Source organism: Hypanus sabinus, chromosome 10, assembly GCF_030144855.1.
Source record: "Hypanus sabinus isolate sHypSab1 chromosome 10, sHypSab1.hap1, whole genome shotgun sequence".
NCBI classification, from domain to species: Eukaryota; Metazoa; Chordata; class Chondrichthyes; order Myliobatiformes; family Dasyatidae; genus Hypanus; species Hypanus sabinus.
The window spans coordinates 152441973-152466222 of NC_082715.1; the positions used below are offsets into that span (position 1 = coordinate 152441973).

General features: G+C 39.0%; 1 protein-coding gene across 2 annotated transcripts in view; it reads left to right on the forward strand.

Annotated features, from left to right (window-relative positions):
- Positions 1-23992, forward strand: part of patz1 (POZ/BTB and AT hook containing zinc finger 1) — a 63688-nt gene extending 39696 nt beyond the window's left edge. Inside the window, exons 4-5 of one of the 2 annotated variants that reach the window (XM_059983270.1) lie at positions 14390-14572; positions 17889-23992. In XM_059983270.1, the coding sequence (XP_059839253.1) occupies positions 14390-14572; positions 17889-18367 (662 nt within the window). In that variant the 3' untranslated portion in view covers positions 18368-23992. The remainder of the gene's footprint in view (positions 1-14389; positions 14573-17888) is intronic. The other variant, XM_059983271.1, reaches the window with a different exon arrangement.
- The last annotated feature ends 258 nt before the right edge of the window (positions 23993-24250 follow it).

Here is a 24250-nt window from a genome sequence, read left to right on the forward strand (position 1 = left end):
AGTCCCACTGACCTGCACCTGGAACATATCCCTCCATACACCTCTCATCCATGTACCTGTCCAAGTTTTTCTTAAATGTTAAAAATGAGCCCACATTTACCACTTCATTTGGCAGCTCATTCCACACTTCCACCACTCTGTGTGAAGAAGTCCCCTAATGTTCCCTTTAAACTTTTACCCCTTTAGCCTTAACCCATGTCCTCTGGCCTTCAGCCTTAACCCATCCCTCTGCCAAGTTAGTTTAAAAGCTCCCCAGCAGCTCAAGCATACCTGCCTGCAAGGATATTGGTTTCCCTTGGGTTCGGTAACTCATCCTTTTGTTACAAATCATACCTTCCCCAGAGGAGATCCAAATGATCCAAAAATCTGAAACCCTGTCCCCTGCACCAATTCCTCAGCCAAGCATTCAGCTGCCAACTCATCATATTTTTATTCCACTGGCCCATGGCACGGTCAGCGGTCCTGGCACCTGAGTGGCAAAATGCCATCTGGGTTTACTTTACATGTCCACAATCTGCTGCTCTGAAATCTCCTATCACTACTGTTAACCCCCCGCTTCCCTTTTGAACCACAGAGCTAGACTTGGTGCCAGAGACCTGGTTGCTGCAACTTCTCACTTGTAGGCACCCTCCCTCCCCCCACAGTGGTGTCTAAATTGGTATATTTATTATTGAGGGAACACTCTGCACTAGCTATCTATTCCCTTTTCCTCCCCTGACAGTCACCTAAATACCTGCCTCCTGGAACTTCTCCCTGTATCTCCTATCTGTCACCACCTCATTAATGAGCTGAAGGCCATCAAGATGCAACTCCTTTTTCTTCACGCGGTCTCTAAGGAGCTACTGCTCAATGCACTTTATGCGTGTGTATTTATTGGAGAGACTGGAGGTCTCCCAGAGTCCCCACATCTCACACAAAGAACATACCACTAACTCTGGACTCATTCTCAGTGCCCTAGTTATGTACTACTGGACAAAAGAAGAGAGAAAATAAAATTACTGAAAACTGACTTAGGATCTCCACCTATTCTTGCCAAGGCTGTTCAGCCAAAGCTCATTCTAAAGGCTGATTTATACTTGAGCGTCACATCTACGCCATGCTGTAGGGTGACTTGCACATCCCCAAAAAAGTAACTCGCGCGTTGCGGAAATGCAGACCACAACTACTGTGATTGGTCCGCTTGGTAGCATCACATTTCTTCTTAAGTATTTCCGGTTGCTTCTTCTCCGCCATGTCTGTACACCAATGCGAAATAGATGAACCAAATCATCAAATCTACCTGCTGACATGCGAAAATGTTTGAAATGTATTTCCTCGTCCTTGTCTCTCACAAAGAAACTCAACACAGTGGCATAGAAACCCCACTGCTAACTAGCGTTTGGCGCACACTCAATGTATGCTCGCTACAGCGTAAAGCGACACAGAAGTGAAAATCAGGACTACGTCATAAGCTGTGGCGTAGCCTGTATGCACAAGTATAAATCAGCCTTAACACTAGTCCACTCCAACAATGGCTCCTCTTACACCTCCCTTTTTATTGGCTCAAATAAAACAGTCCCAACAAGATTCATTCATTTCAAATGGCTCCCATCTTGCAATGATGTCTCTCACTCTCACTCGCTTCTTCAAAGTATGGTTCACTACAGCTGAGATTTGTTCTTTTCAAATAGCTCCCGCCTTGCAAACCTCATTATCCATCCTGTCTTTAGCTTATCATAATGCTCCGATTACTGCTCAAAGTTCAAAGTAAACTTATTCTCAATCTCTCAGTCTTGATCTCTGGAGACAAGCTGTCATCTTTTTTAACCTACTAATTCTCGCAATTATCTGGACAATACCTCTTCTCACCCCATCTCCTGTAAAAATGCCTTTTCTCAGTTTCTTTGCCTCAGCCACATCTGTTGCCAAGACACGTCTTTTTTGTTCCAAGAAAGGGTTTTCCCTCTCTCCACTATTGTTGCTGCCATCAACCACACCTTCTCCATTTTCCATAAATCGGCGCCCACTCCATCTTCCCGCCAGCTTAATAGTGATAGAGTTCATCTTGTCCTTACCCACCACCCCGTCAACCTTTGCAGCTTAATATCCTCCAACTTCTGCCATCTCCAAAGGGACATATCTTTCCTCCCCTCCCCCCCCACCCCACCCGGCTTTCTGTAAGGTTCACTCCCTCTGCCATTCCTTTGTCCATTCATCCCTCTCCATTAATCTCACGCACTTATCCCTGCAAGCAGCCAGTACTACACCTGTCCATTCACCTCTTCTCGGCATCCAGGCAGGCCTTCCAGGCTAGGCAGCGCTTCAGCTGCAAATTTACTGGTGTTGTCTATTGTGTCCTGGTAAGGCCTCCTCTACAATAGTGAGACCCATTGTAACTTGGGGGACTGCTTCATCGAGCATCCACACTATCAGCCATAAGCAGGATTTTCCAGTGGCCAAACATTTTAATTCCCATTCACATTCCCTTTCTGACATGTTGGTCCGTGGCCTCCTCTTACGTTAAGATGAGGCCACCCTCAGGGTGGAAATGCAATACATTGTATTCCATCTGGGCAGACTGTAATCTGATGGCATGAACATCAATTTATCCTTCCAGTAAGCCATTTCTTTTCCCACTTCTACCTCCTCTCACCTGCCTATTACTTCCCCCTGGGTCCTCCCTTCCTTTTCTTTCTCCTATGGTCCACTTTCCTATTAGATTCCGTCTTTTCCATTCCTTGTTCTTTTCTGTCCACCTGGTTTCACCATATCACTTTCCAGCTAGCCGCCTCCTCCTCCCTGCATCATTTTATTCTAGCATCTTCTCCCTTCCTTTCCAGTCCTGAAGAACAGGCTCAGCCCGAAACATTAACTATCTGTTCATTTCCAAAGGTGCTGCCTGACCTGAGTTTCCCCAGAATCTGCAGACTTTCTTGTCCTTACAATAGAATCAATGAAAGACCACACACAACAAGGACAAGCAACCATTATGCTAAAGACAAACTGTATAAATCAGGAATAAATATTGAGAACATGAGATGGAGTACTTGAAAGTGAATCCATAGGTTGTTGAAACAGTTCAGTGTAGGAGTGAGTGAAGCTGAATGGAGTTATCTCTCTGGTTCAAGAGCCTGATGGTTGAGGGGTAATAACTGTTCCTGAACCTGGTGGTGTGAGTCCTGATAATCTGGTACCTTCTTCCTGATGGCAGCAGTGAGAAGAGAGTTTAGCCTGGGATGGTGTTGGTCCTTGATGATAGATGCTGCTTTCCTGCAACAATGCTCCATGTAGATGTGCTCAAAGGCAGAGAGGGTCCAGTCCAGATCCAGTTCTATTCTTGTAGGAGTTTCCATCAAAGGTCATAGGTGTTTCCATACCAAGCCGTGATGCAACCAGTCAGTATACTCCCTTTCAATATTTTTTTTCCTTGTTCAATATTTTTATTAATTTCTACATAGAAGAATACAGAGTACAAGAAGATATATAAGTCAGAAAAAGATAAAATAATACCAAATACTTTATATTTGAATCACACTTGCAATCTCATTACCTATACAGTATTCATGTAAATTAAATAATATTAAAATGTGATAATTTTATTAAACAAAAAAAATCTAAGCACACAACCAAAATTGAAGCTGTTTGGTAAAGAGAATAAAAGGAAAAAACATCCTTAACATATAGTGAAATATGTTATTAGCCAACATCTATACTTTAACAGCAAATCAAAACTTTTGAAAATAGTTCAAAAATGGTCCCCACAATGTTTGAAAGTCTTGACTAGATTCAGAAATTGAACAACAAATCAATTTAAGCATGACATAACATCATGTAACCATTGAGTGTGAATAGGCGGAACGACATCCTTCCATTTAAGCAAGAGTGCCCTCCTAGCTATAAGAGAAGTAAAAGCCAAAATGTGCAAATCAGATGTCTCTAAAATAATATCTTTTCCTCCAACAATACTGAATAAGGCAGTCAAAGGGTTAGGCTTAAAATTTACTTTGCAAAGTACAGAGGAAGTTTGGAATACTTCCTTCCAGTATTTTTCAAGACTCGGGCATGTCCAAAACATATGAATTAGTGAAGCTTCTCCATTGTTACATCTATCACAATAGGGAGATATATCTGAATAAAAACGAGATAGCTATGAGCCCTATGGACCACTTTAAATTGTAGGAGGGAGTGGTGGGCACATAACGATGAAGTGTTAACCAATTTAAAAATTTCATTCCAAGTTTCTCTCAGAAATTGAGGTCTGTAAATTTTGTTTCCGAAGATTTTTAATTTTGTCTAAAGGAGCGTTTCTCATTCCCAGCGACATGCCATAAATATTGGATATTGAACCATTATGAAAAGGGTTCAAATTAGAAATTACATCTAATAATTTCTTATCGGGACTTTTAGGAAATGTATATAATTGAGATCACAGAAAGTCTGTAATTTGTAGATATCGAAAAAAGTGGGGTTTTGGTAAGATATATTTAGCTGATAATTGCTCGAATGAAAAGAGCGTTCCTCCAACAAACAAATCTTGGAAGCATTTAATACCCAATCTATCCCATTCTTTAAAAACTAGATTGGTCATAGAAGGTTTAAAAAAAGTATACTCTCCACTACAGATCTATAGAAGTTTATGAAAGATGTAGATGATGTGCCTAATATATGCAAACTTCTAAGAAAGTAGAGGCATTTCTGTGCTCTTTCTAATGGCACATAAGTGCCAGACTCAGGACAGTTCCTCTGACATGATAACACCAATGAATTTAAAGTTGCTGACTCTCTCCAAGACTGATACTCCGATAAGGAATAGCTCCAGTTTCCTTCTCCTGAAATCAGTAGTCAGCTCCTTGGTCTTACTGACATTGAATAAGAGGTTGTTGTTATGACATCACTTAGCCAGATGTTTAATTTCCTTCCTATCAGCTGATTAGTCACCACTAAACTTATATATAGCATTAGGGTGGTGCCTAGCCTCACAGTCATATGCATAAAGCAAGTCAAGCAGGGGACCAAGCACACAGTCTTGTGGTGCACCATGCTGATGGTGATTATGGAGGAGATGATGTTGCCAATCCACTCTGTACATGGTTAACTGCTTTACTGTGATGCTGACTGGGGCATGAATTCCTAACATTTTCTTGGAGTAGGCTTATGCAGGTTTTTTGCTTTACTTATTCTTTCACAGTATTTATTTTTTTTTAAATTGAGAAACTGGATTATCTCTAGTACCCATGGTAGGTTTTTATGATGATTCGATAATTTTAAAGTTACTTCTGTTGAAACTAGCTTTAAGTTCTTATTTATGTAACTCCTTTTATATTCCCCAGTTGCCATTGTGAGATTTGAGTATTTGACTGGTCTGTGGTTAACAGGTCTAGTTCAAGATCCCAGCCACATTGTGATCACATCCCAGTGTTGACAGTGTATAAAATTGTGTTCTGTCCCTTCAGTGCTTTTAGTCCTTAATTTCAGTCTAGTTACTTTAAATATGATAGCACCTAATTCCCAAGCATGTACATATTCTTTCTTGTCTTTCATTGCAAACATTTAATCAGCATTTAAGAAGCAATTAATGAGTATTTGCTAAAATTAGATGTGGATTGTGTAATGAAGATTAAGTTAAGGGGCTTTCTTCAAGACTGTGTTGAAATTGCTGCATGCATTTTATAACAAATCCAAACCTTTCTTTTGAAATATTGAGAAATCGGGGCTTGTTTGATGACTGAAGCTTATTTTTGTTAAATCTCTAGTGTCCTGAAAGATCATTTAATCATAAAATAATTTTAGCTTTTATAGCAAAGTGTGTCATGTGAATAGAAAATAATTTCAGTCTGTCTACTTTTCTCTGTTTTAGTTGCTCCCACTTTGTACAGTTCTGTATATTTTGGAACAGCACTGCAACAAGCCCTTTGGTCCACAATGTAGTGTTGAACCAATTAAATTAGTAATCAAATGGCCAACTAAATGCCCATCTCCTTACATTCCGTCACATCCATGTGCCTATCCAAAGAAAGTCCCTAATGTATCTGCCTCTACCACCACCTGAAACAGTGCATTCCAGGCACCCACCACTCTGTATTTAAAGTCACCTTTGAAATTACCCCCGCTCACTACCTTAAATATATGCCCTCTGGTATTAGACACTTCAACCCTGGGATAAAGATACTTTCTGTCTACTCCTGGGATCCCGAACCTTTTTTATGCCGTAGACCATAACATAAGAAATAGGGGCAGGAGCAGGCCATCCGGCCCATCAAGCCTGCCCTGCCATTCAATAAGATCATGGCTGATCTGTCCGTAATCTCGGCTCCATCTACCTGCCTTTTCCCCATGACCCTTAATTCCCCTACTATGTAAAAATCTATCCAACTGTATCTTAAATATATTTAGTGAAGAAGCCTCAATTGCTTCCCTGGGCAGAGAATTCCACAGATTCACCACTCTCTGGGAAAAACAGTTCCTCCTTATCTCTGTCCTAAATCTTCTCCCCTGAATCTTGAGGCAATGTCCCCTAGTTCTAGTCTCACCTACCAATGGAAACAACTTTCCGATCTTGTCTATCCCTTTCAAAAGTTTGTATGTTTCTGTAAGATCCCCTCTCATTCTTCTGAATTCCAGAGAGTATAGTTCCAGGCGATTCAATCTCTCCTCAGAGGTTGACCCCTTTATCTCTGGAATCTGGAATTTCTTTACTCAGAGAGTGGTAGCTGTGTGGAATGAGCTTCCAGTAGAAGTGGTAGAGGCAGGTTCGGTATTGTTATTTAAAGTAAAATTGGATAGGTATATGGATAGGAAAGGAATGGAGGGTTATGGGCTGAGTGCGGGCCAGTGGGACTAGGTGAGTGTAAGCGTTGGCACGGACTAGAAGGGCCGAGATGGCCTGTTTCCGTGCTGTAATTGTTATATGGTTATAACACTGCCTCCAAAGCCAGTATATCCTTCCTCAAGTATGGAGACCAGAACTGCTCACAGTACTCCAGGTGCGGCCTCACCAGTACCCTGTGTAGTTGCAGCATGACCTCCCTGCTCTTGAATTCAATCCCTGTAGCAATGAAGGCCAACATTCTGTTTGCCTTCTTAATAACCTGTTGTACCTGCAAGCCAACTTTTTGCAATTCATTAACAAGCACTCCCAAGTCCCTCTGCACAACAACATTCTGCAGTCTTTCACCGTTTAAATAATAATCTGCTCTTCTATTATTCCTTCCAAAGTGGATGATCTCGCATTTACCAACGTTGTATTCCATCTGCCAGACCTTGGCCCACTCATTTAATCTATCTATATCCCTCTGCGGACTCTCCACATCCTCTGTACAATTTGCCTTTCCACTCGGTTTAGTGTCATTAGCAAATTTTGCTATGCTATGTTCAGTCCCCTCTTCCAAATCATCAATGTAAATGGTAAACAGCTGCGGGCCCAGCACCGACCCCTGCGGAGCCCCACTCACCACTGACTGCCAACTGGAGAAACACCCGTTTATACCAACTCTCTGCCTTCTATTGGTTAACCATGCTAATACACTTCTTCCGACTCCATGCATCCATATCTTATTTAAAAGTCTCTTGTGTGGCACCTTAAATGCCGTCTGGAAATCCAAGTATACGACATCCACCTGTTCCCCACTATCCACTGCACTCATTATGTCTTCAAAGAACTCCAATAAGTTTGTCAAACAGGACCTGCCCTTTAAACTCGGGAATTCATGGACCATAGGTTAGGAACCCCTGGTCTACTCTATCTATGCTTCTCATAATCTTATCAACCTCTATCAAGTCTCTCCTCAGCCTCCACAGCTCCAGAGAAAACAACCCGTTTGTCCTACTTCTTGTTATAGCACGTGTCCCCGAATCCAGACGGTAACCTGGAGAACTAATGCACTCTCTCTAAAGCCTTGGCATCCTTCCTATAATGAGATGACCAAAACTGTATGCAATATTCCAGATATGGCCTAACTAGGACATCCAGGTGGTCTTCAAACATTTTTTTTGGAGTATTGTTCAGTGTTTTTCTTATAGTGGACACATGAACAGAGACTTCAGCAAGTTCTAGAGATTTCTGCAGGCTCTGTGCTGTTACCCTTAGGTTCATTTTCACCTCCTTCAGACTTGCACATTTTGTTCGATGTGATCTTTGCAGGACACCCACTCCTAGGCAGAGTGGCAATAGTACTGAGTTTTCTCCATTTGTAGACAATTTCTCTTACTGTGGACTGATGAACACTCAGATCTTTAGAAATGTTTTTGTAACCTTTTCCAGCCTCATTCATCTCTACAATTCTTCTTCTATGGTCCTCTGAAAGTTTGATCGAGGCATGGTTCATATACATATAAATGGATTGATCTTGAGAAGAACAGGCTCTGTCAGTAACCTGACTTTGTGTGTCTTTTTTTAATAGGGCAGGGCACCTCTCGAACCCATATCTCCAAACACCTGACCCTAAATAGCTTTAGTAGAAGGCATTACCCCAGAGGTTCACATACTGTTTTGAATCCAGACTGTGGTAGTTTAAATGGTGTACTCAATATTAATGAGAAGGACAATTGCTTGTGTGTTATTAGTTTGGGTAGATCGTGTTTGTCTACTATTATGGCTTAGATAAAGATCAGACCACATTTTATTTAATAATTGCAGAAGACCAGGTAATTACAGAGTATTCACGAACTTGTTCTTGCAACTGTAGATTTCCTTTTTCCCCGTAGCCTGGTTCCATTCCTGTGGAAGGCTCATTGAAGATGAGGTGCCATATTACAGCAAGAAAGTTTGAAAAAATAATTGTGCAATAACTCAACCTTGCCTGACAATGAGTTGCACTGAGATTGGGCCTGTTGTGAACCTATTGGTTAAAATCATGATTTGACACATCGCATAAAAGACACAAGGTGGAGACTATATCCTGAAGGCAAACAAATTTGAAAAGGATGCTCCACAGTTCCTCGCAATTGACAGCTTTTGTGAGCTTGAAGAAGGACGTATACAGTGATTGTTTCTTCTTTCTACTTTTCTCATGCCCATGGTGAGTTTTAGTTGGACAGAATCCACATTGTGATTCAGAATGTGACTGAAAGAAGACTGTTTAGGAAGACAACTATAGAGATTATCCCCATACCATTTGGAATTATCCACTTTCTTGAAGGTGCCACAGGAGATCTGTGTAGGAGTTGTTTACCTGCTTCAGTTCAAAGATATAATCCAGATAACTAAGTGATTGCTGTGTACCTTCCACACTGCTACCACTTTGTAGAAAGTAGTTCAGCTAGTAATTGTTTTTTTTCACAGTCCTAATATGGGCTTTATAATGTTATGACATTTTGCAATCTTCATGTTTACGCTGCTTGAATTTTTACTGCTGTATAGGTCAATCCTATAACTGGCATTGCTAATACTTAGTGGGTCTTACCTTTTCCTGAATTTCACAACTCAAAATAATGGGGGGTCATGCTAGGCGCTTTAAATGCGAGGAGCTTTCATTCTGCACAACACTTCCCCCAGGATAAAAAGGATGTTTTGTGATGTTTTCCCTAACCACTGTCCTGTGAGCTCTGAGCGAATTTCTAGTTGAACTGGATTTTTGATTGTCAAATACAATGATGTTTTTGCATAAAAGATTGAGCATATACGATAAACACTGCACTCAATGTTTATACCACGGAAACACTACACCAGTGTGTGGAGGGTATCTCAGGGTGCGTTGTTTAGATAATCCTACAAGCATTATCCAACTTCACAGATGCCAGTAATTTCAAATGTTTTTGATGTGGTTATGGAATAATATATAATAATAATAATATATTATAATAATAATAATAAATACATAATATATAACATTATGGAAGCCTAGACTAGTAGTGTATAGTTTAAATTTATCCCTGTGCTATTGACATAATGATATAATTGATGAGGGTAGGGCAGTGGATGCGGTCTACATGGACTTTAGCAAGGCATTTGACAAGGTCCCTCACAAGAAACTCATCCAGAAAGTCATGAGGCATGGGATAAATGGAACCTTGGCTGTTTGGATAAAAAATTGGCTTAAAGGAAGAAAGCAGAGGGTAGTTGTGGAAGGAAAGTATTCTGCCCTGGAGGTTGATGACTAGTGGAGTGCCGCAGGGATCTGTCCTGGGACCCCTGCTATTTGTGATTTTTATAAATGACCGGGATGTAGAGGTGGAAGGATGGGTGAGTAAGTTTGTGGATGACACGAAGATTGGAGGAGTTGTGGATGGAGCTGCAGGTTTTCGAAGGTTACCAGAGGATATAGACGGGCTGCAGAGTTGGGCAGAAAAATGGCAGATGTAATTCAATCCGGATAAGTGTGAGGTGATGCATTTTGGAAGGACAAACCAGAAGACTGAGTACAGGATTAATGGTCGGTTACTTAGATGAACAAAGAGACCTTGGGGTTCAAATCCATACATCCCTCAAGGTTGCTGCGCAGGTTGATAGGGTAGTTAAGAAGGCCTATGAGATGCTAGGCTTCATTAACATGGGGATTGATTTCAAGAGTAGAGAGGTCATGTTGCAACTCTACAAATCTCTGGTGAGACCGCACTTAAGAGTATTGTGTTCAATTCTGGTCACCTCATTATAGGAAGGATGTGGAAGCTATGGAGAGGGTGCAGAGGAGATTTACCAGGATGTTGCCTGGTTTGGAGAACAAGCCATATGAAGCAAGGTTAGCAGAGCTGGGACTTTTCTCTTTGGAGCATAGAAGAATGAGAGGGGACTTGAGAGAGGTCTACAAGATTATGAGAGGCATAGATAGGTTGGATAGTCAGTACCTGTTTCCCAGGGCACCAATAGCAAACACCAGAGGGCATAGGTACAAAATTAAGGGAGGGAAATTTAAGGGAGAAATCAGGGGTAAGTTTTTTTTACACAGAGGGTTGTGAGTGCCTGGAATGACTTGCCAGGGATGGTGGTGGAGGCTAAAACATTAGGGGTATTTAAGAGCCTCTTGGACAGGCACATGGATGAAAGAAAAATAGAGGGTTATGGGGTAGTGTGGGTTTAGTACTTTTTTTTAAAGAGTATATGGGTCAGCACAACATGGAGGGCTGAAGGGCCTGTACTGTGCTGTAATGTTCGGTGGTTCTATAATAAACCTATAATAATCCAGTATGGTGTGTGGCACGTGGCCAAGTGGTTAAGGCATTGGACTAGCGATCTGAAGGTCGTGAGTTTGAGCTCCAGCCAAGGCAGCGTGTTGTGTCCTTGAGCAAGACACTTAACCACACATTGCTCCAGTCCACTCAGCTGAAAATGGGTACTGGCAAAATACTGGGAGTTAACCTCGTGATGGACTGGCATCCTATTTGGTGGTGGGGGGGGGCGTGGGGGGAAGTCTGGTACTCTCAGTCGCTTCACACCAGGGAAACTGGCGTAAGCACCAGCCTGATGAGCCTATAAGGCTTGGGACAGACTTCAACTTTAATCCAGTATGGTAGGGACTTTGGTGTTGGACCTGCAGGTTTTTCAGAATATTGAATGTTATTCCATATTGCAGCACACTTAGGATTCACTTTTTAGTTGTTACACAGTATTATTACTAGTTTTTCAGTAAATCCAGTGAGGTAGAAGTCAATGTGGGAAACATCAACTGATGAATCAGATGTTGAGCCATTAGGATTTTTAAATGTTTGACGAGTGGATTATCAGTGTTTTGCCATATTGATTAATTGAGGCTTGTAGACTTGGGTTAATTTGTTCTGAATGTTGGGTGATTTTCTGTTCCTTCATGTAAGTATACACATTCCTCGTACCACCAAGACTGAGAGTAGGTGAATTATCCAACCAGTGTCACTGTTGCCTTACTGGCTGGGATAAAAATAATATAAAGTCATTTGGTTTAAAATCTTAAATGCAACATTTTCTCTTCATTATAGAGATTACTTAATTGTCACTCTACCCAGAAGAAATGAAAATGTAGCCCTTTCAAATCTAATAGTTGAAGTTGAGAAAAGGATATAACTGGACTGTTGAGGCTATGCACTGCATCAGTTGGTTTGCATATTTCCTCCCATGTATATTGAAACATGTTTTAATGTTCTGAATATCTAGTTTAATCTGACGAAGGCATCTATTCATCTTTTACACAGATGTAATTGAAATCCCACTCTACTCTTTATGTTGCAGTATCTAGATGAAGCTCAAGTTCACATCTAGAGCTGGATGATGCAGCGCTTTACCATTTATAGACTTGTTTGGAATGTGTTCCTTAAAACCTTGCACAACTGATCAGATACACTTGATGGGGTAAGAGGGTGTGCCAGTGTCCATTTCAGTATTTTGGAGAAGTAGCAACTAATTAAAATGATATTCTAATCTCGTCTGCCATTTCCCTTTATATTTTCTTCCAATCCTGAAGCTACCTATCAGTGATTTTTGTACTTACTGACTGTGTTCCGGTGCTTTCTCTTCATGCATAACTCCTCAGAATTGCACGTCAGTATATCTTAGATTTATGTAGATGGTCCCCTCTGTACAGCATTCCTATTCTTCTATGTGATTTACTGCTACAGTCTACCTATGACAGAATGGTACAGCACAGAGTCAATTTTTTTGACACGCTCTGTATACTTTGGAGCAGCGCAGGAGCAAGTCCTTTGGCCCACAACGTTGTGCCAGACCAAGTAAGTGGTCATCAAATGGCCAACTAAGCTAATCCATTAACACATTCTAAATGTCAGTGTTAAGTCCCTAATGTATCTGTCTATTGAGAGTTGAAGTTGGTTGATCAGAGTCATCCCAGGACTTTTTTTTACTTTTAATTCTGCAATTGAGTCTTGCTTATAAACTTAGGTTTAAAATTAGGCTGACTGTTTAATGAAAGGCTTTTGGTGAATCTTCAGGTAGAATGGGACAGAAGTATACTGTAAACTCTGTTTCAAAAACAGAGTATGGATACTTAAATTTTTGCTCTTGACGCTGAAGGGCAAGGAATCTTATTGTCCAGTATAGGAGTGGAAATTGGCTGCCTTGAGTAGATTACTTGTAATTTTCATACCTTCATAGTTTAAGAGGTGGGAGTTGAGAAGAGCTGTGTTATAATCACTTATCACCTCTGCTATTACATAATCCTGATGAGAGCATTGACCTGATAACGAAGATCTGTTGCATAGTCTAGTTATATTGTTGATTACGCAGTCACATTTTCTTAGTCGTGTGAGTTAGTCTGCTTTCTGCAAGAACTGCTGCGATTGGTGATTGTGATCATTCCAAACAGTCTTGCTGACTACTTTCTGCTTTGCTGCTTTATGGTTTCTGATGGGTTCTTGGGTATCTAAAAAAAATTGAGTATTATAGGATTTTCATTTTGAACAAGCTCTTCTAACTTTAACTTCCTGTGTTCTACATTGGAACAGCACATTATAGCCTATTTTATTTCATTGCCTTTGTGTTACTCCTTTTGAGTTTGTGTTCTTAGAATGGAACAGATGGATCTCGCCACACCACATACCCATTCTTCCATCAAGAAGATTGAAAAGCTTGTTTTCAACCGCAGATCCAAGTTGGTTTTATGTTTGTGTACTCCATCTGACTCAGGACAATACCCTTTAACTATTTAAGAGCTGTTTTTTAACGTATTGTACCTCATTTCATGCTGTGACATCAGTCAAGCCAGATTTTTCCCATGGTCTCTCAGTTAAGCTGGCTTCTGGAGCTCGAGGGAGTGAAAGAAGAATACCTTTGGTTGATATTCATTTGGAATCTTATTATTTCAGCATCAATTTCTGTCCATCCTGTTCCTCAATTGTAACTGATGGCCCAGCTAAAAGTATAACCAATCTGTATCAGCACTGGTCTGCTTCACAACAAGCCCTGATTTCTACATAGCATTCAACAAGGGTTACAAGCTTGAACTGTGGTGGGCAGATTGGAATAATGGTCAGCACTGTAAACCTGAGTTTATGATTCTAAGTAATGAGTTTTTGCGATTGTTTTAAAGAAAATGTTATATTATTTTAAAATCTTCTTGTTAACATGAGCTGCCAAATAGACAATTTAGAGCTGAAGAAGTGCTTCTGGATATGGGTCTCATTGGTGGTAATGTTGCCTAGACCTGCCTGATAATATGAGAATCACAAAGCATTTCAGTGTAATGATGCAAGTATGTTTCTATTCCTATAAAGTACATGGATACTAATGTGTTGTAAAGGCTACTGACAAAGTTGCCTCATCCCCATACAGTCTGAAGGAGACTGCCTGACATCAAGTATTGCATGTGTTTGGGAAAAATGACTGGGTGAAGTAGCCAAGAAGAAAATGTATTGAACATGAAATAGCCCCATTAGAAAGGAATATTTTAACCTTGGAGTTCTGGAATATTTTAACCTTGGATGTTCAGAAGGCTGGGTGCTGAGGTTTCATCTGATGGAGTGACAGAATCTCATCTGTCTTTTTCCTCAGGTTTTTCCACTGCTTCCTACTTAAGGGTCCATATTAAAACCCACCATGGTGTCCCTCTTCCCACCTCGCACACTTCTGATCCTTGTGACAGGCGGTGCAGGCCCCAGACTCAGATCATGATTCACAAGCAAACGCAGAGCGGGGAGATGGCTTTTCACTTTGACAGAACACGCTCGTTACAAGGCAAGCTAACTGCCATCATTCTTTGTATTGTGTGCGTGGGCAGAAATAGTTGTAAGTTGTAAGTCCTAATTTTACCTGCTGTACAATAACAGTGTTTTATCAGGGAGATGTTGTTATCAATGGTTATATTAATAACTGCAATACATACCCATGAAATCTTTCACTAGGTTGAATTAACCAATCCCAACCAGTCAGAGCATTTGAGTATGGATTAATCTGCATAAAGAGAGCAAGGGATATTGAAAAGAGATGTGAAGTTGCTTACACCACAGTATTTCGTTTTCTTTTCCACAAGATAATATCCAGGACAGGGAGTTATCATTCAATAAAATGACTAACTATAGCAGGATGGGGTGATAGAAAAGAGGAAAAGAATCAAATTTGCTAACTAAGCTCTAATAAGACAAATGCTGATGGAATTTAATTGGAAGTCAAAAATATTGCAGGTGGTAGAGATTTAAAATAAAAACAAACTGCTGAAAAATCTTAGCATTCTGATAGCATCTGAAAGAAGAGAAACAGTTGGTGTTTCAGGTTAAAGATTTTCCCCCAGATTAGTATCGTGAGAAAGCAAACTTTAAGTTGCAGAGCACGAGAGAGAATACATGACAAAGGAAGTATCCTTGAAAGTGCAAGTCAGAGTTGTTGCTTATGAGACTGCCCACTTCAGTTAGAAAGAGAAGAAAAAATGAAGTTCATTGTATTAAGTTCTGAAATGCAGTCCACTACAATGGTGAAGGAAGCCAAACGGAGAATGGTGGAAATGCCTAGCAGATCAGACATCTGTCGAAAGAAGAAAGACCTTGAATTAGCATTGCAAGTTAATAGCCTTATAACAGAATATAGAACATTTCTTTAGTACATTAAAGAAGCCAAGAGTTTGTCAGAAAACGGTTCCCTCACTGTTTCAGGTAGAAGTAGTTGTTGTATTTTGTTGACACATCTTCTTAACTTTTGGATACGGCTCCTCTGCTTATAATCATGCATTTACTTCTCAACTCTGCCATTTTGAAATGCTAACCTATTATGGAGATGGCCTGATGGGTGGCATGCACTCGTTTACCAAGTTCCGACTGGACAATATCTGCAATGAGTTCAGGCAGAAGAGAAATACGCATTCATTGTGTAGAGGGGACTAAATGCTGTAAGCTTCTAGTCTGGCACCTGGAGAGAAACTTCAGCAAAAGTCTAGCTGGCCTTTAAATCAGGGGAAGATGATGTAGAGTGGGAGGCTAACAGGAAAAGTGAACAGATCAAAATGAGTCTTAGATGAAGAAGTGACTCTGTGTGATGCACATTTTTGTGAAATTCATCAGGGTGGTAGTCTATTCTGGATTTAAAACACTGAATTTAACCATCATTAAAGTAATAGGGAAAACAGGTTTGCTTAAAATGTACTCCACCCTAAAATATAAAAATTAAACTGATAGGCTGTTTTACACAGAGAATTTTTCAGTTTTAGAAAGAAATCAATAAAATTCAAAACTAGATTTAAAAAATTCTAATTTGTAAAAACTTCAAACTTCATGAAAATGAGTTATTCAAATATAGAACTGAGTTCTGATATTATTTCATTAACAAGATGGGAAATATTTATCTCGCAACTTCTGATTTACCTTCTGATAGTCCAAACAGACTAGCCATTTTGCAACACAAAAGATATCTTGATCATATGAAAATGATGTTTCCTGATAAATTTCAATGGAATTATTTTATAATATTGCTTTCTTGGTAATAGAATTTAATTGATTGTTTTAAGTTGCATCAAAATGATGACTACTATTAGCCATCTCATACCAAAACTAACCAAAATAATTAGCACCAATCCTTTAGTCACATTTTGTTTAATGAGAGAATTGTGTTATAAGCACTGAAGAATCTTTTGGAGAGAATTTCAAAAAATATTCACTCACAGCTTACTTTGGGGTTTTTCTCTGTTTAGTTAGCTGGAGAGTTAGGAGAGAGTTGATGGCTGGGACTGTTTTTTCCCCAGAGTTACCTTACAGAACTTATAAAATCATGAAGGATACAGATAAGGTGGAGAGTTACATTCTTTTTTCCCCAGATAGGGGAGTTGGAAACTAGAGAGTTATAAAGGAACTTGAATTTCAGGTTTTCCACCCTGAGGGTGGTGGATGTATGGAATGAGCTACCAGAGGAAATGAATGAGGCAGGTACATTTACAAAGGACAGTTTGAACAGGTTAATGAATTGAAAAGGTTTAGATATGCACCAAATGCAGGCAAGTGGGACTAGTTTTCAAAGCAAACACAAGAAAATCTGCAGATGCTGGAAATTCAAGCAACACACACAAAATGCTGGTGAAACACAGCAGGCCAGACAGCATCTATAGGGACCCTTCGTCAGGACTAACTGAAAGGACTTACTATCTTTCCTTTCAATTAGTCCTGACGAAGCGTCTCGGCCGTAAACGTTGACAGCGCTTCTCCCTATAGATGTTGCCTGGCCTGCTGTGTTCCACCAGCATTTTTTGTGTGTTGCTGGTTTACAAGGCACCCAATTTGACAGAGATGAGATAGGCCAAAGGGCCTGTTTGCTTTTTTTCCTAACTTATAGTAATTTTTGTCCTGCACTGTACAGCTGCCACAACACAACAGATCTTGCCACGTATACCACTGATAATAAATCTAATGCTCATTTTATAAAAGTTGCTTCAAAGTTCATTCTTCATTGTTTGTAAAGAATATGAGAAATGTGTTCACTACTCAGAACTCTTATGATATTGAATTTGTTGTCTTGTCCAGCCTTGTAGATTCCCCAGTTGCTCTGCTAATGGCACAGAGTAGATGTAAGCGAATATCCAGTCAGCTTTAACTTCTGTTTTGCTCTCTTCTTCTGGCCTCTGCCTTTTATCTTGTTTTCAGAGTCTGGCTGGCTGGATTGGAATTTTAAGTTACCACATTGTGTGCACTATATTTCTAGACATTCTGTCATTATTTTAACTGCTTATTACTTTCAGAGAGTGCTGGGATCAATAGACTAGGCCTTTAGGTTTGGGTTCTAATTTTCTGACACACACAAATGCTGGTAAATTATTATTCCATGAAATTATCATTGTTTTAAGCAAATCCTGTTTTTTTATTTCTTGATTGAAATATTATTAGTCAATGAGTTGTGTAAATTAATAGAAAAGCTTTCATTGGAAACAGGTTCTTGAAGTGAAAAAGTCTTTCAGTCTGTAGTCTCATCAAAATATTGATGCAGTGTGGTGGCTCTGGGTAATGAAATTAAGCATTTGATTTGTTACTGAATTTCCTACCATGAAGTACTGTAATATTTTGTTATGTTTCTGCAGATGGTGAGATGGATGGGCTGAAGTGCCAGCATCAAGACCTGCAGGACAACTCTGACTCCTTTGCAGATCTCTCGGATATCAGTGACCTTAAGTCTCCTCTGAAACATGACCAGGATGAGTCTTTTCAGTGTGACCTCAACAATGGGAAAGTTAAAGTTGAGACCAATGCTGAATTATATGCAGAACCGAAGAAGTACACCTGCCCAGACTGTGGCTCTGTCTTTAAATCCAAGTCCTACCTGAATAAGCATATGCTAAAGGCTCATGTCAAAACCAGTGAGGGAACACTGAATGACTTGCCTACTAGCCTAAGCTCACCGTTTTCAACCCATCAGAACATGTCTCTCTTGGAGTCATTTGGATTTCAAATTGTGCAGAATGCGTTTGGCTCAACTTTGGCTGATCCTGATCCTGATCCTGATCCTGGTCCAGATCAAGAACAGAAGCAGAGTGCTGAGGACCCTGCTGACCAAAAGTGAGATCTTATTCAAGAGCAACTCCTCAAATTACAAAACATTGTCAGGGTTGAGAAGCAGTGATCAGAATGATCACATTTTTTTAAGACATCCAAAACAAACACTGCCGGTTGGGATGGGATTGAAAAGCTAACAGTACCTGTTGGATGGTGTGGTCTGTACCAATATGACTTATCAGATTTTGTGTACTCCAGGACATTGCATTGGGCAAATGATGATTCCTTGCACAGTAGGTATCAATTGCCCTAAATCTTGGATGCAGCAGATGCATTTGTTACCACATTCAATATGTGAATTGGGGGTTGGCTCCTGCAGCTGAATTTTCCATTTGACAGTTTCTGATCAGATTGTTATAGTGATACACCTCTATGCCAGCTAGCTAGTGTCTGTCCGATGAAATTTGTTAAAAATGAGCAATTTGTATTTTTAACATACTAAAAATATTCTGTGATGTCTTTTTAATTTAGAAAGGATATTATGGAATGAATTAGATAACAGGTGTTGAAATCATTTTAGTAATAAACAGTTTTTTTAAAAAAATAAGTAATTGTAACTTCAGATCCCAGAAAGAGAATCTCTTGCAGAAGCCATTGATTCTTATTGGGTACCCTCTTACAATGACCTATATGCACAACAATCAGAATTATCTGAGTGCTATAGTTGATAGAGAGTAAAAGTCGGAGTCAGCTATGGATTCACGTGTAGAGTAAAAGACAGCCAATTATACATCTATACTTGGTATCAGGCAGCATTTGTGAAAAGGGTGAAAAACACAGTAAATGTTAATTCTTCATTCTGAGATTTTAACTTTTTTTCCTGTCCATAGATGCTGCCTTACCTATTAAGTCTTTCCAGCATTTTCTGTTTTTATTTCAGATTTTCAACATCTGCAATATTTAGCTTTTGATCAGTCTATTGCAATCCCTTTATACTTTTAAAAGAACTTCTCAAAATACAGACATCTTTGGCACAGTTTTAACTGATAGCCATGTGTGTTTGTGGTGATTATTATTTGGTATATATGGCTAAGTTGCGGAAAAATGTATCTAGATGACTTCAGAAGTAGTAGTATTCATTAACACATTTACAAGTACATTGAGATAATAATAAGCCAAGATTCCACAGATTTGCATTTAACTGCAAAGTAAACTGACAAGTTTCTAAATGAAAGTTTTCTGCGGTCATTAACTACTGGCGGGTGGAGGGAGCCTCAAGTCCTTTGTCAGCACGCTACAATGTTTTGAGGTTTAAACCTTTAGAAATTCAGTACTTTTTAAAAAATATTTTCTCACTGAAGCCTTTTAACGCACATAAGCTCTTCAGTCTAATTCAGTGTTTAATGAAACCAGTTTAGTCACCCAAGGCCTCATTCTTGTATCATTTTCCTGTGCATTGTAACCGCTGTTTTGATCTTTTGATATTGGACACTAATCTCTTCAAAGTAGTGAATGACTGCATTCCAAAGGGATGAAAGAGTTTTGTTGAAAACATTATATTAATTAAAGTAATTGGTGGGAAAAAAAGAGAATCTTGGTTGGGAGCTGGAGCATTTTGTCCAGCTTACAGGAAGCCTGAAGATTGATCATAAGACTCTTGAAATATGTAGAAATAAGATGTGCGAGACTGGAAAAGGGCTGTTCGACACAAGTCAAAGTCCTTAGAGACAATTGCATCAGATTTTCAATTTGTCAATCACAGGGCAAAAGTTGCTCTAGGAAGTTATTAATAATTTATTGATTAGCAATGGGGTGAAATTGAGCTCAACAATTTGTGAAAGAAGTTATGTGATGCTTTGGTAAAATTACGGTTGGTAAGAGGAAAAATGAACTGAATTTAATTGATGCTTCTATTCAAAATTTTGTACATCATGTTTTCAGCTTGAGTTGTGCATCTAAACAATAAACCCCTGTTTGAGTGCAGCAGAACTAAAGGGTGCAGTGTAAAGAAATGATCGTTACTTAGTAGTGTGATTAAAGTTAGATGTTTATTTGGCTAACGTGAAACCATCTATTCTCTTTACAGTAAAATGATCATAAATGCATTAACATTTACAAACTTGGCCTCACATTAAAATTAAGATGCAAACTGAAACTCCTTGGGTATGGTGCTCATTCTAATTACCAGATTAATAATTCCATCCAGACGATGGTAATCTTAAATCATGGAGTTGCGTGTCAATTAGATTGCTCCAGAATCTGGGCATGAAAGGGAAGAGTGTGGATATCTAACCTTGTTTGAGTGCTTTATTTGTTTGGCTGATTATGTTGCTGTGAATCTAACAGTTGCAGTAAAAGCTGCAGCATTTGAAGAGAGGAGGATTTTAGGTGGTGAATCAGCCTAGGACAACTGGAGGGTGTGATAGGGGCAGCACCGATGGTTAGTGAGAAGAAATCAAGTGAGAGAAAAAAGTAACTTTAAAAATAGTATTTCAAAGAAACATTATGTTCACAAGGTCTATATCTGCAAGTATTTCCAAGCTGTCTTTCAGCACCAGAACCATGTCCAAAACTGATCAGACAGAGATGCCAATTGAGCCTTGTTACAAGAGACCAGTTGTATCTTTAAAGAAATTCAGGTCCAAGTGTAGTTTCCCCATCTTAGCTAGTATAGCTGACTCATTAACCCTTTTCATTCAAATTTTTGTGATTTATTTGGATGGGATGAAAATTCTTTTGCCATTTCTACCTTTGTGTTTAAGTTAATGTTATAGATACATTAGTAATACGTGGTTATTTATCCTGTTTTGTCTTTTGTTTTCTAATATATATATTTGTGTATTTATATATTTCTTAAAGCTTTTGTTGCTGGGGAATTTTCTACTTGGATGACTCATGAGTTTGGAACACTTCATCAGGTCAGGTCTGGCATATACACAGCAATGTTTTTCAAATAAAGCATTTTTCCATCTATCAGCTGTTCTTGCAGCTTCTCAGAAGTAGAACAAACATATTGTGACCAGAGGCACCTTGAAGGACTAGTTGATGGTGTTATCAAATATTCTTTCTGTTAACAGCTTCACACTCACATTCAGAGAATGAACATATTCTACGTCATCTACATTAAAGCTACATATTAAAGAGCAGGGTACACATAGCTAATTAATTCCCTTTCTTTGCCTCGTTTAAGTGTCTAAAGCTTAAGAGTTATCCTACATTTATCACTGGATTGAAAGTAACTTAACAAACCCAGAAATAGTTTCCAATAACTGTTCTGTTTAGATTAAGATTTATCTGGTCTGTTTGCATTTCAAAGACTAATTTATTGTTTATATACGTTATTCATTTTTATGGTGTCACATTTTAAATGACACCTGTTCAATTACCAGGTTGGAGCCTTTTGTCATTAACTTGTAGATGTGTTTCAGCCTAATGGTCATATAGGTGAGATAAATGATCTTGCAGTCCTCCTGATTCCTGATTCAGTGACCTTTGGAAACTACCTTGGGCTATTGAGTGTGTTGATTAATTATTTTTATTACAAGCACTGGTAAATACATTGCTAACACATCATAGAGAGATGCAGCACAGAAACGTGCCCTTTGATTCCCAAAGTCAGTCAGCAGATAACACTATTTCTACACTAATCCCGTGTTTTTTCTATTCTCCAACATTCTCATCAACTACCCCTTGACTACCACTCAATCTACACACTCAGAGCAGTCTATAGAACCTACTTACCCACAAGCCTTTCCTGTGGGAGGAAACTGGAGCACCTGGAGGAAAGCCACAGTCATGGTGAGAATTGATCCTGGTTCTTCAGCGCTATGAGACAGCAGCTTTACCAGCTGATCGTTACGCAGTGACTTTGCTTGTGTGGCCACAGGTCCCAGTTAAGGTTAATGCTCAGTGTCTATGTTCACAAAAAAAAACCCAGAGTCTACTGTAACCCTTCATGAGTTGAAAGAACATCACTGAGTGGAAACGGTATGATCTGTATAAAAACAGTTAACAAGTATTTTCAGATTTTTCTATATTGATTACATTTTTTATATAATTGGAAATGGAAAATGGAAAGTAACTTCTAACGAAAGGTCACTGGCCCAGCAAATAGATTCTCTAACTTTTATCACAGGAGCTGCCTGACTATTTTTAGTATTTTCTAGGGTTTTTATTTCAGATTTCTATTATCTAGTTTATGTTTAGCTTTTTTTATTATTACTTTCTTAGATTCCTTTTGACAAAGGAGGAGCTTGATTAACAAAAATTAATGATTATAGATGAAAAATACGCTTTCTCAAATAGTGATGTACGTTGATGGGAATAACATAAAATATACATTTAATCAAAAAAGCCTTTTTTAACCTTTGACAAAGCAACAGTATTGTCGTATCCCCTTGGATGTTACCAAAGAAACGGTGATCCCAAGTTGTGATTTAGTCTTGCTGGATTTTATTTAAGCTTTGCTCAAACAATGATATGACAGCTTGCAGAGTAATGTTTTCTCAACTCCTATTAAGTATTTGTTAAACTAATTTGCAGGTGCCATATCATTTATAAAGCACTGAATAGCAGAAATAAACTACTTTAAAAATCTATAATGACCAAACAAGTAAAGAGGTAGCAGACATATTGTCATGAAGTCAAAGAGCTAACTTCAGAAGAGTTTTCTTTGGCCATAGTGTAGTGAGGCATTGGATACTAAAGATCTTTACTAGGATCCAATTCTGTATGTTGCATATTTAAGGTTTCATAAAGTTTTGCGGTTTCCCTTTAATCCTATTTGTATAAAAAATGCATTCAGTATTTTTATTCCCTTTTTTTCCAAGTATCCAGAATTTGCTTTACGAAATACAATAAAACATTTTTTGCTGTACTTTGATCTGGTCTAAAATATAGCAGTCAAATAACAAGAGTTTATCAAATGAGTTTTATCCTGATCTTTGCCAAGCCAGTTGGCCTCAGGTGGGTGACAATACGACAGCGACATTGAGCGTGACTCTCCTTGACTGGAAGCCTAGTGGGTGACAGCACCTGTTTCTGCTAAAGAGCATGAGGGCACTTTTTTGAAGAAAGAGGGCAAAGTTGACGATGAGTAATTAAAAAAAAAGAAATCAGACCTGAGGCACATTTAAAGCATAGAAACCCTGCAGCAGTCTGATAGTTTCTTTGTCACCATGACTTCAATAATTCTAAAAGCAGGATAACATTATTTACTTTCAGTCAAGATTTAAATAATCGGGCATCTAAAATTTTGATTGTTAATTCAGGTTTACAAGAGGGGACCGACCCATAGCAGTAAAACAAATTATTTGGTGCAGTGTGTCTGTGATGCTGTGTGTGCTCCATGTAAGCCTCCTGTCACCCCGATTAATCAATGTAAGCTATTCCTATCTCCTTACAGATTTAACTTTCTCTGAAGTACTTCTGTGCATGTAACTTGGTAGCACGTTAATCACTCTGGATAAAGGAGGTTCTCCTGTTTTTTTTTAGATTTATTAATGGATATCTTACCTATAGAGTTCAAGATTTGACATCCCCCTGACATATAGAAATAGCTTCTGTACATAAGATATATACTGTGCCAGGCTTTAAAGTCTGCAAGGCTAAACCTGAGCATTTTTCATAAAATGGTCAAGGTCAGTCTCTTCAGTCTTTTCCTGATGGGTATGGTCTCTCAGTTTTGGCACCATCAGTACCTCAATATATTTTTGTTATGTGGGTATGGGTGCTGTAAGTATTGTGGTAGGAGTTTAGTTTAACCTCTTTGGGGATTTTCAGTGCACACTTTTTATTGTTCATCTCTGGAATTGTATCTTAAATTGTGTGGTGTTTGGAGTCCAACACTAATGGGAAAAAAAAGACTTTTTTAAAAATCAGTATTCTGCCACTACTAGAGGAACAAGATATATCAACTGTTATTTGTTAGTGGGAGACTGACTTCTGTGTC